This window comes from Aspergillus ibericus, assembly GCF_003184845.1.
Source record: "Aspergillus ibericus CBS 121593 unplaced genomic scaffold BO80scaffold_61, whole genome shotgun sequence".
NCBI lineage: Eukaryota > Fungi > Ascomycota > Eurotiomycetes > Eurotiales > Aspergillaceae > Aspergillus > Aspergillus ibericus.
In genome coordinates, this window is record NW_020292159.1 from 69,544 (window position 1) to 79,731 (window position 10,188).

Genomic DNA, 10,188 nt, shown 5'->3' on the forward strand with positions numbered 1-10,188 from the left:
TAGGTTGAAAAGGAGGCGCCCCTTAAATAGCGGGTTCCTTCTTAGCATTTTCTAGTCCGGAGTATTCCTTTACGACAGAGTACGGTTCACGCCACCAGTCACCAGAAAGCCTGGCACTGGCCATAGGCACTACAGATACTACAACTTGACATGAGGAAACATCTTGAGTTAATGACGGAGGATATAGTGACACGGCCACATTGAAACCCCCAACTAAGCACAACAATGCCATTATGCCTCCAAGGAAATATCGTCAGGTAATGACCCACGATGGTCCAGCCATCTACATCACCTTACAACCCCCCGTCTGGCATTGCTCCAGATAAGTCAGATCATCCCCCGAGACGCCACTCACGTCCCCCGGCTTCCGCTTGACACCTTGGATTTTGATATCCTGATCCCCTTCCATATGCCACCAGCGAAGCCGCTGCACCTTGATCGAGTTGATCTCCGTATAATCGATCGTCCACTCGCCACTGCTGACCGAGACCACCGTCTCCGTGTCCGGGAAATGGAACTCGGGTAGATAAATTTCGGTCGCCGTCTCGTCCCCAATGGGCCTTTCCTTGCCGACCAACGATAGAGTGAACGTGCAGTTGCGGAGATCAAAGAGATACTTCGAGACCAGACCGTGGGTGTAGATCGGACTGGGCCGGATGAAGGCCTCCCCGGCCCGGAACCCTAGTTTATCCGCATTGGACTGGGTGTACTCCGACGTGATGGAAGGTGGGGGCAGAGCATCCTTCAGGTTCTCGGGTCCAACCCGCTGGTTGTCGGGGTTGCCTTGACTTTCCGAATACGCGGGCGAATGAGGGTCCGGATCCGATCGGGACTCACCCTCCAACGCCAGAAGCTTTCCACTCGGAAGCTCCAGGTCGTCGAGGGAGTAGATTGACAGATCCTCGCCATTCCAGTTATCGCCCCACTCGTGGTTGTTCTGTCCAGCGATCAGTAAGCTGTCGTATATATTTCTCGGGTCAATTGCGGCCTCAATGCTTACCGTAGTGGTATAGAGCCACAATGTAAAGCCATTGCCGTTGCTTCCTTCTAATGCAAAGTGGTTCGCATCCATGGCACTGACTTGACTGCTATAATTTCCGGTCTTGTATGCATATTTGTCATCCATGTCATAGGGGATACCGATCTCGGTAAAGACCAGGGGATGATTCCCCATATACCTTAGACTTTCGTCTCGGAGGAACTTGAGCTGGTCACGCAGACAATTCCGGATGGCTGACTCTCCGATCTTGACAGCAAATGCTGGGGTGAGATACTTGCCCCGCAGGACACCAATCACATCTACATTATACAATCGGTTCCTGCAATGGTCAGCAAAGTGGAAGCAATGTCCAAATCAGTTCGCTTACCAGTGCTTTGTTAAGAGCGTAAGGCCATCATAGTAATGTACCGCATGCACCATGTTAGGGTCATCGTCGATTGTTCCCTTCAAATCCGGGGGTATTTCCATGACCGGCGGTTGGCACAGCATAATGGCACCCGGCCAGACGCTTCTGAGGGCGTCTCGATACGCCCGGTAATGTTCCAAGAAATACGAGTTGGTGAATTTATCGTAATCCAAGGGCTCTCCGGTCTGTGGCCGTTTGGCAAAGTAGTCTTTCCGTAGAAGTTGGTCCGATGATGGATCCCATACTCCGTGTTGCGCCCAAAGGCATTCACCCAGTTTCCAATCCGGGTCTCTCTTCCACCCGTACTTCTGGTCATCATAGTCTGCCGGTAGCCATGCGGACTCACCCTCAGGGTCCACGAGTTCCCTGCCGGTCTGGTGAGGGCCAAAGCTGCCAAAGGCCCAGGTAGTTTGCTCGCACGCCCGCCCCGAACCAGTCAACATGGCCTGAAAAGCAGTTGGTGATGTTCCCAGTTGGAGCTGCTGTTCCGGGGGTATCACGGAAATGTCTTGTACCCCGATGAGACCCCGATGCGGCTCATTCATGCTCTCCCATCCGATGACAACCTCACTCTCGATATCGCCGGCCTCGTGGATCTTCTCCGCAAAGTATCTACAAGCCGCAATGAAATGGCCTTGTAGGTAGTCCTGTATATTCATGCCATCGATGACCGCCTTAGGAGCAAAGTCCCGGCCTCCCCAGAATAGCGTGAATATGGTCTGGCAGACCAGACGGGTGTAATTTGTACTCCAGATCATTTTGGGGAATTCTGCAGGGTTGTCATATGTATTCTGGACAAGAGCAGCTTCGGTCTTCTTGAACGCTCTGGGGTTCAAGCCTGCCGCGTAAAGCGTCCAGGCTGGCGCACCGGACCCTCCCGATAGTCTAGACCACTGTATTTAATCAGTAAATGTTCAATTCACCAGCAGACATCACCATTAGAGACGTACCACATCCTGATGAGGGTCGAGGAAAACATAGAATTGATACTGTTTGGCAACTCGCAGGACTTCGATCGTAAATGCTATCCATTCATCGTCGTACTTTCCGGGCCCTTCGTGTTCAATCGCTTCCCAGGTGAAGATGTATCGCAGAGTATTGTAGCCCCATTTGCGTAACCTTGCAAAGTGTGTGTGCGCGTCGTCAAGGGAAAAGGGCCGGCCGACGAACGAAACGTTATCGGCGTCGAAGAAGGAATCGGATACGTAGGAAGGGGTATCGGGGTTCTTGGGGTACTTGGATTCACCGGCCACGTTGATTCCCCTTAGTGTAATCTCCCGATTCTGCGGATCCTTGAAAGTGCGGCCATCGATGCGAAGCCGTAGGGAACCCATGATTGCCGGTGGCAACGTATGGTATAGCCGTAGGCAACGATGAAACTGCAGTTGGGCGCCGGAGATAGCCTGATCGGACAAATGCAGGAAGGAACAATCCAAACCCTTGCTTGAAGAAGGGGGAAAGTGAATGAAGAAACAGACCAGATGATCGAAAGGTCCCTGGGAGTCGACAGTTCGTACAACAACAAAGACTCCTGGGGAGCCGAGTGAAGTGTCGATCGGATCTGCGCTAACCTTGCAGGAACACCTGTTGAATGGCCACCAGGAGAGCCAACGAGGGGTATGTTAGGCTCTACCACAGCAGCACGAGAATTCTCTTAGGCCTGCAACGCAGCTTCGGCACAACGACTCTTTCCCTGGAGCAAAGGGGATCCGCTGCAGGCGTGCGGAGAGCCGAGCAGCTGCTTGGAGATAACGAGATCCGGCCGGGCCTCTGACGTATCACCTGGGCCATACCCGCTTGGGCTTCCCCACATAGCCAGCCTTTTCTCAACCTGCTCGACTCCTCCCCTCCCCGTCTGCCCAGAAACTCGCCGCAAGGGCCAGGCCATGAAGCAATTGTACTAGAATGTCAAGCAAGTCCGCTCTCAAGGCGGTGCGCACAGCACTCGACTCGAAGGATTTCGAGCTCGCCGCCGAGAAAGCCAAGGCCATTGTGCAACATGACCCTCAGATCTACCATGCGTGCGTGGCCCCGACCCGTGGCACTAACCATTGTGCTCTCGCAATTGCACTGTCTGACCGAGTTATAGAAATGTCTTCCTCGGCCTCGCTTTGGATAAGCTAAATAAAAATGGTGAAGCTGAGAAAGCCTATCTGTCGGCAATTCGCGTCAAAGAGAACGACAAAACAGCCTGGCAGGGACTCATCAATCTATATGAGAAACAAGGAGCTTACAAGCTAGAGCCGTATCGCGAGGCAGTTATCAGACTTGGTCAATTATTCGCCGAATCGTGCGTCTGCCACTCCGTCCATACGCTACCATACTAACGGTCGATCGCTAACGGGGCGCAGAGATGACAAGCACCGCTGCCAGGATCTGGTGGACAAGTACATTGCGTTCTCCAAAAAGAATGGTTCCCGCTCACAATATAAAAAAGCCCTCGAACTCCACCTGCCGTCATGCCCGCTTTACGATTTCCTAGAAGGAAGAGTTCCCCATCCGTCACACACGTATCTTCGATTGATTGAAATGACCGAGGCGGAGGAGAAGGAGTTCATCAACAGAGAGATAGGAGAAAGGCGTACTCGGCTGGGTGCGAAAATCGATCAGGTCACACTGGAGGTCAAGCGAGAGGCGTTCAAACGGAGTGAACTAGAGCAGCTTTACCGGGCAATCGTGGACTGGTCGCATGACGACCAGGTTCGACGCACCTACGAAGAAAAAGCGTTACAACGGGCGAATGATGTTCTTGCTGTGTTGCCGGCGGATGAAAAGGATGCCAAGCGAGCAGAGGTGCTGCAGGCTGCTCATGATATGGTAATCATCAAGCACCCATTCGAACTCGCGTGGAAAATTGTGCTTGAGTGGCAGGATATTCAAGACTTCTCGGAATGGGATCGCAACTTCCTAGACGATTTTATCGAATTTTTCCCCGAGGATGGACTTTCCAAACTTCTTAAGGGCTTCTTGGCCAGTGATTTATCACCGTTTCCCAAAGATGAGGAACCCAAAGAACCCAAAGAACCCAAAGAGCCCAAAGAACCCAAAGAATCCAAAGAACCCCCAAAGAAAGATGAGACCGAGAATGAGAACGGTGAGAGCAATGAACTTGGTGTTCAGGATAATTTGCTCTTGATGGTGGAAGGACTTGAGGCATCATCTTCCTCAATCGTTGCACATCGGGTTGTCGGCGAACTTTACCTTTCGCTTGAAGAGTACGACAGTACAGTTGATGTCTGTCGCAAAGGGCTGCGAAACATTCAAGATCTGGTGAGGAGGACTGGTATCAATCTGGGAAACGCGACGGACTCGCTCAACATAATGCTTGCGAACTCTCTCATTTACTATCAGTCTCCACGGCACCATCCCGAGGCACAGCGGGTGTTTGAAGAGATTTTGAAAAGAAAGCCAACGTCTACAAGCTGTTTGTTGGGTATCGGCCTGATTCTTAAGGTCGATGAAGATTATTCCGAAGCTGTCAACTTCTTGGAGCGCGCCCTAGAGCGAGACCCGTCGAACATGAAGGTCCGCGGGGAGCTGTCGTGGTGCAGGGCGCTCAACGGGGACTTGGCATCTGGCCTGGATGGTCTTCAGGATGTGCTCGCGGAACTGCAGGATGCACAATCCGAGAACAGGGAATTCAAGTCCGAGATCCTTTACCGGGTGGGATACTGTCAGTGGGAAATCGACCAATCGCCAGCTGCGCGTAAAGACCGGACGGGTGCCTATGCCAGTTTCCTCGCATCAATTCAGTCCAACATGAACTTTGCACCCGCTTATACAAGCCTTGGCTTTTACTATGCGGATTACAAGAAAGACAAGACACGGGCACGCAGATGTTTCCACAAGGCGTTCGAGTTATCAGCATCTGAGATCGAAGCGGCTGAGAGACTCGCTAAGGCCTTTGCCGACCAGCGGGAATGGGATCTTGTTGAAGCCGTGTCCCAGCGTGTGGTTGATTCGGGGAAAGCGAAGCCTGCCCCAGGCTCGAAGCGCAAAGGCTATAGCTGGCCCTACGCAGCTTTAGGTACAGTCCAAATTAATAAGCAGCAGTACCCTAAGAGTATCGTCTCGTTCCAAGCGGCGCTGAGAATATCTCCCAACGATTATCACTCCTGGGTCGGTTTAGGCGAGAGCTACCACCACTCGGGTAGGTTCATTGCCGCTACAAAGGCATTTGAACACGCACAGCAATTGGAGGATGCTCTGTCAGATAAGGAACAGATCTGGTTCGCAAGATACATGCTAGCGAATGTCAAGCGAGAACTTGGCGAGTACGACGATGCTATTGCGAGGTATGAGGACGTCTTACAGGTGCGACCAAACGAGTTTGGAGTAGCAATTGCGCTGCTCCAGACGCTTACCGAGAGTTCATGGAAGAGTCTTGACCTGGGACTCTATAACGACTGTATCGAGCTGGCACGTAAGGCTATACTGGTGGCGAAGTCGCTTGCTCTGGAAAGAGTCGATGTCTTCAACCTTTGGAAAGGCATTGGAGATGCCTGCACGCTATTTTCTTATGTTCGGTCAAAAGCAGGCAGGTTGCCGATTCACGAGCTACAAGATCTACTATCGACCCAGCTTGAACCTACGGCTTTGGATATCTTGACGGAGGTTGACAACGTCGGTCACGATTACCTACATTCGTTAACATCCGAGGAGGATGATATCGACCCAACGATTCAATGTCTTTATGCCGCGATCCTGGCGTACAAGCGTGCTATACAGGTTTCGCTACGAGACAGCCATGCCCAGGCGGTTGCTTGGTACAACCTAGGCTGGGCAGAATACCGAGCTTACAGGTGTCTGCAGACCGTCTCAAGCGCCGAAGGCAAGAAGCAGCCACGAAAGTTCTTGAAAGCAGCAATGCGCTGCTTTAAGAGAGCCATTGAGCTGGAAGCTGGAAATTCTGAGTTCTGGAACGCACTGGGAGTGGTCACCACGAGCATGAGCCCCAAAGTCGCACAGCATGCATTCGTCCGGAGTCTCCACCTCAACGACCGGAGTGCGCAAGTTTGGACGAATCTGGCAACGCTTTACCTCATTCACAATGATATCCAGCTCGCCAACGAGGCCTTTACCCGGGCACAGTCAACCGACCCCGATTATTCCCAGGCTTGGGTTGGTCAGGGATTCTTGGCCCTGTTGTTCGGAGATCCCCAGGAAGCGAAGGGCCTCTTCGAACATGCCTACGATATCTCCAACTCGTCCTCCAGCTTGTCCAAGAAGCAGTACACGATGAGCCTGTTTGACTACCTCCTGTCGGATTCGTCCCTTTCGAATGAGATATCACAACTCATTCAGCCATTCTTTGCTTTGCACCAGCTGTCCAGCCAAGACCCGTCTAATCTGCCATTCGTTCATCTTTCTTCTCTTCTGGCTGAAAGAATTGGCGAGTACACCGATGCTGAATCGAGTTTGCGGACGGTTTGCACCGGCATGGAGGCCGAATATGAAATCACCGAGTCCGCGTCGTCCCTTTCCCGGTTTGCGCAGGCAAACGCAGATATTGCTCGCGTGCTGCTCGCACGCCATGAGTTCGAAGAAGCTGCAGAGAAGGCGGAGACTGCCTTGATGCTATCTGGAGAGGAAGATGCCGAGAAGTTCGACCCGGAGACTAATAGGAAGTTGCGCCTGTCAGCCCATTTGACCGCCGGTCTGGCGCACTACTATATGAAGTCCATGGATAGTGCAATTGACATGTTCCGTGATGCTCTGCAAGAAGCAGATAATGCGCCGGAGGTGGTGTGCCTCCTGGCGCAGGTGTTGTGGGCCAAGGGCGGAGAAGAGGAGCGCGCTGTGGCTCGCCAGCAATTGTTTGACTGTGTTGAGGAGTATCCAGAGCATATTGGAGCAGTCACGCTTCTAGGAGCCATCGCACTCCTCGACGCCGACAAGGACGTCATTGAGGCCGTCGAATCTGATCTTCAGAACATGATCACGAGAGATGACATTGAGATTCACGAACGCGCCAAGCTGATTAAGCTCCGAACAGCCGTTTCTACTCTGGGATACACGGACAATTCTGACGTTCCTGAGGAAGTCCGACGCGTTGGCGAGGCCACGGCGGCCGTGATGAGATCGCCGTTTGAGGCTCAAGGCTGGGTGGAGTTGTCATCCGCCACACAAGAACTGTATCCTGCCGAGATGGCCACCAAGCGGGCGTTGAGGAGTGTTCCTCCCCGGAGCCATCTAGATGCCGTCGATCTGTCCACTGCATATACTCAGACCGGAAAGGCCAGTGACGCTCTGCGGGCGATCATGGTTGCACCATGGAAGCAGAGTGGGTGGGAGGAACTGAGCCACGCGGTCTCCACGACCAACTAGACCTGAAGTTAGCATCTGTAACAGACCATGGAGAGACAAGCCCTAGAGACATGAGTAATGAAGAGGACCATGGAAAGATTCCTTACCATCTGCACACCCTGAATCCTGTAGTCAACCAATCTACATCTGCCCCTCACCTGTCCCAGAAATCCTCTCCAACAACCTAGCCTTCCTCCCCTCCTTCCACGCCAGATCCATCCCCTCAATCTTCCCCCCAAGCACCGTCACACATTCAGGCGTCAAGAGAACCATCCCCCGAGCGACCATCGCATTCCGCAACACCATCTTCGCCCCAATAGGAAGTTTATTCACCGCAACCCCATCAACCCGCACCAACTCAATCCCCACAGCCCTCGTCCCAGCGGCATCCTGCAAAATCAACCGATGCGGACCATTGCTCGCACCGGCACCGCCCGTCTCACCCGCCCCAGCCGCACCCTCCTCACCCTCCTCCCCACCCACATTAACCGTACGCACGATCTCCCGTCCCCGGATCGCCTCGCCGCGCTCCACGCGCTCAATCGCCTCCACTTGACTCCAGAGACTGGTTCCGATGTCTTCGATATCGAGGACCTGGACGGGGATGGGGCCTGGGAGTCGACGCTCTTGCACGGTGGGGTCGAAGATGTCGATTGGGAGGAGAGAGGAGGGGTTATTTGTTGTGAGGGAGTCGCGGAAGTCGGAGGCTAGGATGCGGAAGAGGGCCGTTTGGGTGAGTGCGGAGAGGGGGATGTTGCGTTGGAGTGCGGTGGAGGAGGAGAGGAAGCTGTTTAGCCAGGTTGGGGAGACGGCAAGGGATTTGGTGGTTTGGAGATGGGTGGCGATTTGGGATTGCGGGGTCGTCATGGTGGTTGTGGTTGTGTTAGATGGGGTTAAGCTTGGTGTAAGTTGAGGATAGCAGCATGGCTGTGGGGAAAATCAACAGCAATGAGGGTGTGAATGCTGGTGACTGGTGAGGTCTAAAATGTTGTTGGAAAAACACCCGATGCGGAGCGAATCCGGGGAACGGACCACCTGACCTCATCCCATCTCCTTATCGGCGACCTCCTCGCTTTCTCCGATTTCACCTTCTGTCCGTGATTTTGTCTTCAGACCCGAATTGTCTACACACCTCGACACCTCACCATGTCGACCTTCTCCTCCCCCCGACCCTCAATTGCATCCTCCCGCGCCCACTCCCCAACCCCAACATCCTCCCACCGACCCTCCCTCGACACCCTAAACACCAACATCGGCCCCGGACTCAGCGCCTCCTCCACTCCCTCAACCGCACGAGCAGTCTCCCCCTCTCTCCACCCCCGACGCAACCGCGCCGCCCTCCGAGATTACTACAACCTGAAGCCCTCCGCCGCCGACCCCACCGGCGGACGACGTTCCCGCAGCGTCCCCCGACACACCGACGCAGGCGACATTTCCAGCCCGTCAATCGTATCAACCGGCACCGAGCTAGATAGTCCGGACTTCGATCCCCACCGCTATGTCAACCATCTCCTCGCCACGTCGTCGTTGTCGACGGTCCTGAAAGCGGAAAATACACTCGTTGGGGATATTCGTACGCTGGATAGTGAACGCAAGGCGCTCGTTTACGATAATTACTCGAAGTTGATTGCGGCGGTGGAGACGATTGGGAAAATGCGTCGCACGATGGATGATCGCGGTGCGCCGTTGACTATGACCAAGACGCTGGGGCCCGCGATTGCGTTTGTGGCGGAGACGGCGGGGAGTTTGATCCAGGAGGGCGAGGAACAGCAGCGGCGGATGAAGGAGGCGAAGGCGAATGATGGGTCGGAGCGCAGGAGGTCGGAGAAGCAGACGGTGCAGTGGGTGCTGGCTGCTCGTGGGAGGCTGGAGAAGCTGCTTGAGGAGGGGAAGAGGGTGGAGGCGGAGAAGGACTGGGAAGAGGTCCGGAAGCTGTTGGATAAGTGGGAGGGCGTTAAAGGGGTTGCGGAGCTTAGGGAGGCATGTGAGAAGGTTATGGAAAGTGAGGATGAAGCTTCTTGAGAGCTGATCTTGAGTTCTTTTCCTCAACTAAACCCGGGAGACTGCCAGAGCCCTTCCAAGGACCCACGTCACGATATATGAGGACTGGCCGTGGAGGTGCTTCTACCTACTACGACAGCTCCCCAAGCCAACTCCAGTCAATGGATGCCAACATGGCACGAGCAGCGGTTGGACATGTCGGACATCGACCAACAGACAATGCTGCTATCCAGCATATTGATTCTGAGCTCGAGCTGGTCTCTGAGCTTCATTCATCAAAGCTTCATATGCAACCGACATACATAATGAATCCATACCCTCAGCCTGTACATCAACCACCACATACCCAACTCCCAAGTGTAAATCACAAACAATACAAGCAACCATCTCATCCCCTCCTCTCCCCCAACACATCCCTACTCGAAAACAAACTCGCCCTCAACCTCGCCTTCCCATCCCCTCCACCACCAGAACT

General features: G+C 53.8%; 5 protein-coding genes across 5 annotated transcripts; 2 read left to right on the top strand and 3 right to left on the bottom strand.

Annotated features, from left to right (window-relative positions):
• Positions 1-149: 149 nt before the first annotated feature.
• Positions 150-3,137, bottom strand: BO80DRAFT_392369 (sterylglucosidase 1). Its single transcript, XM_025717215.1, has 4 exons — positions 2,357-3,137; positions 1,368-2,299; positions 1,001-1,319; positions 150-937 (listed from the first exon to the last, which is right to left on the bottom strand). Exons 1-4 carry the CDS (start codon positions 2,738-2,740, stop codon positions 284-286), a joined length of 2,289 nt encoding a protein of 762 aa, XP_025570508.1. The 5' UTR covers positions 2,741-3,137; the 3' UTR covers positions 150-283.
• Positions 3,138-3,147: 10 nt separating this feature from the next.
• Positions 3,148-7,813, top strand: BO80DRAFT_239806 (SKI complex subunit tetratricopeptide repeat protein SKI3). Its single transcript, XM_025714544.1, has 3 exons — positions 3,148-3,427; positions 3,496-3,696; positions 3,758-7,813. The coding sequence occupies exons 1-3, from the start codon at positions 3,312-3,314 to the stop codon at positions 7,731-7,733; spliced, it is 4,293 nt and encodes a 1,430-aa protein (XP_025570509.1). The 5' UTR covers positions 3,148-3,311; the 3' UTR covers positions 7,734-7,813.
• Positions 7,772-8,782, bottom strand: BO80DRAFT_239829 (OB fold domain-containing protein). The gene is made up of 2 exons (XM_025714547.1): positions 7,820-8,782; positions 7,772-7,775 (listed from the first exon to the last, which is right to left on the bottom strand). The coding sequence occupies exon 1, from the start codon at positions 8,577-8,579 to the stop codon at positions 7,854-7,856; it is 726 nt and encodes a 241-aa protein (XP_025570510.1). The 5' UTR covers positions 8,580-8,782; the 3' UTR covers positions 7,772-7,775; positions 7,820-7,853.
• A 1-nt stretch (position 8,783) lies between these two features.
• On the top strand, positions 8,784-9,836 carry BO80DRAFT_239808 (COG1/VPS51 family protein). The gene has a single exon (XM_025714545.1). The coding sequence runs from the start codon at positions 8,859-8,861 to the stop codon at positions 9,732-9,734; it is 876 nt and encodes a 291-aa protein (XP_025570511.1). The 5' UTR covers positions 8,784-8,858; the 3' UTR covers positions 9,735-9,836.
• BO80DRAFT_239809 (uncharacterized protein) lies at positions 9,837-10,188 on the bottom strand. The gene has a single exon (XM_025714546.1). The coding sequence runs from the start codon at positions 10,125-10,127 to the stop codon at positions 9,939-9,941; it is 189 nt and encodes a 62-aa protein (XP_025570512.1). The 5' UTR covers positions 10,128-10,188; the 3' UTR covers positions 9,837-9,938.

What these genes read in the sequence shown, in the direction of transcription:
- BO80DRAFT_392369 (XM_025717215.1), bottom strand. Translation starts at nt 2,740, where the DNA reads ATGGGTTCCCTACGGCTTCGCATCGATGGCCGCACTTTCAAGGATCCG. An exon ending in ACGCTCTTAACAAAGCACTG is followed by an intron (nt 1,320 to 1,367) that starts GTAAGCGAACTG and finishes TGACCATTGCAG; the next exon opens with GAACCGATTGTATAATGTAG. An exon ending in TGTGGCTCTATACCACTACG is followed by an intron (nt 938 to 1,000) that starts GTAAGCATTGAG and finishes ATCGCTGGACAG; the next exon opens with AACAACCACGAGTGGGGCGA.
- BO80DRAFT_239806 (XM_025714544.1), top strand. Translation starts at nt 3,312, where the DNA reads ATGTCAAGCAAGTCCGCTCTCAAGGCGGTGCGCACAGCACTCGACTCG. An exon ending in GACCCTCAGATCTACCATGC is followed by an intron (nt 3,428 to 3,495) that starts GTGCGTGGCCCC and finishes ACCGAGTTATAG; the next exon opens with AAATGTCTTCCTCGGCCTCG. An exon ending in GGTCAATTATTCGCCGAATC is followed by an intron (nt 3,697 to 3,757) that starts GTGCGTCTGCCA and finishes AACGGGGCGCAG; the next exon opens with AGATGACAAGCACCGCTGCC.
- BO80DRAFT_239829 (XM_025714547.1), bottom strand. Translation starts at nt 8,579, where the DNA reads ATGACGACCCCGCAATCCCAAATCGCCACCCATCTCCAAACCACCAAA.
- BO80DRAFT_239808 (XM_025714545.1), top strand. Translation starts at nt 8,859, where the DNA reads ATGTCGACCTTCTCCTCCCCCCGACCCTCAATTGCATCCTCCCGCGCC.
- BO80DRAFT_239809 (XM_025714546.1), bottom strand. Translation starts at nt 10,127, where the DNA reads ATGTGTTGGGGGAGAGGAGGGGATGAGATGGTTGCTTGTATTGTTTGT.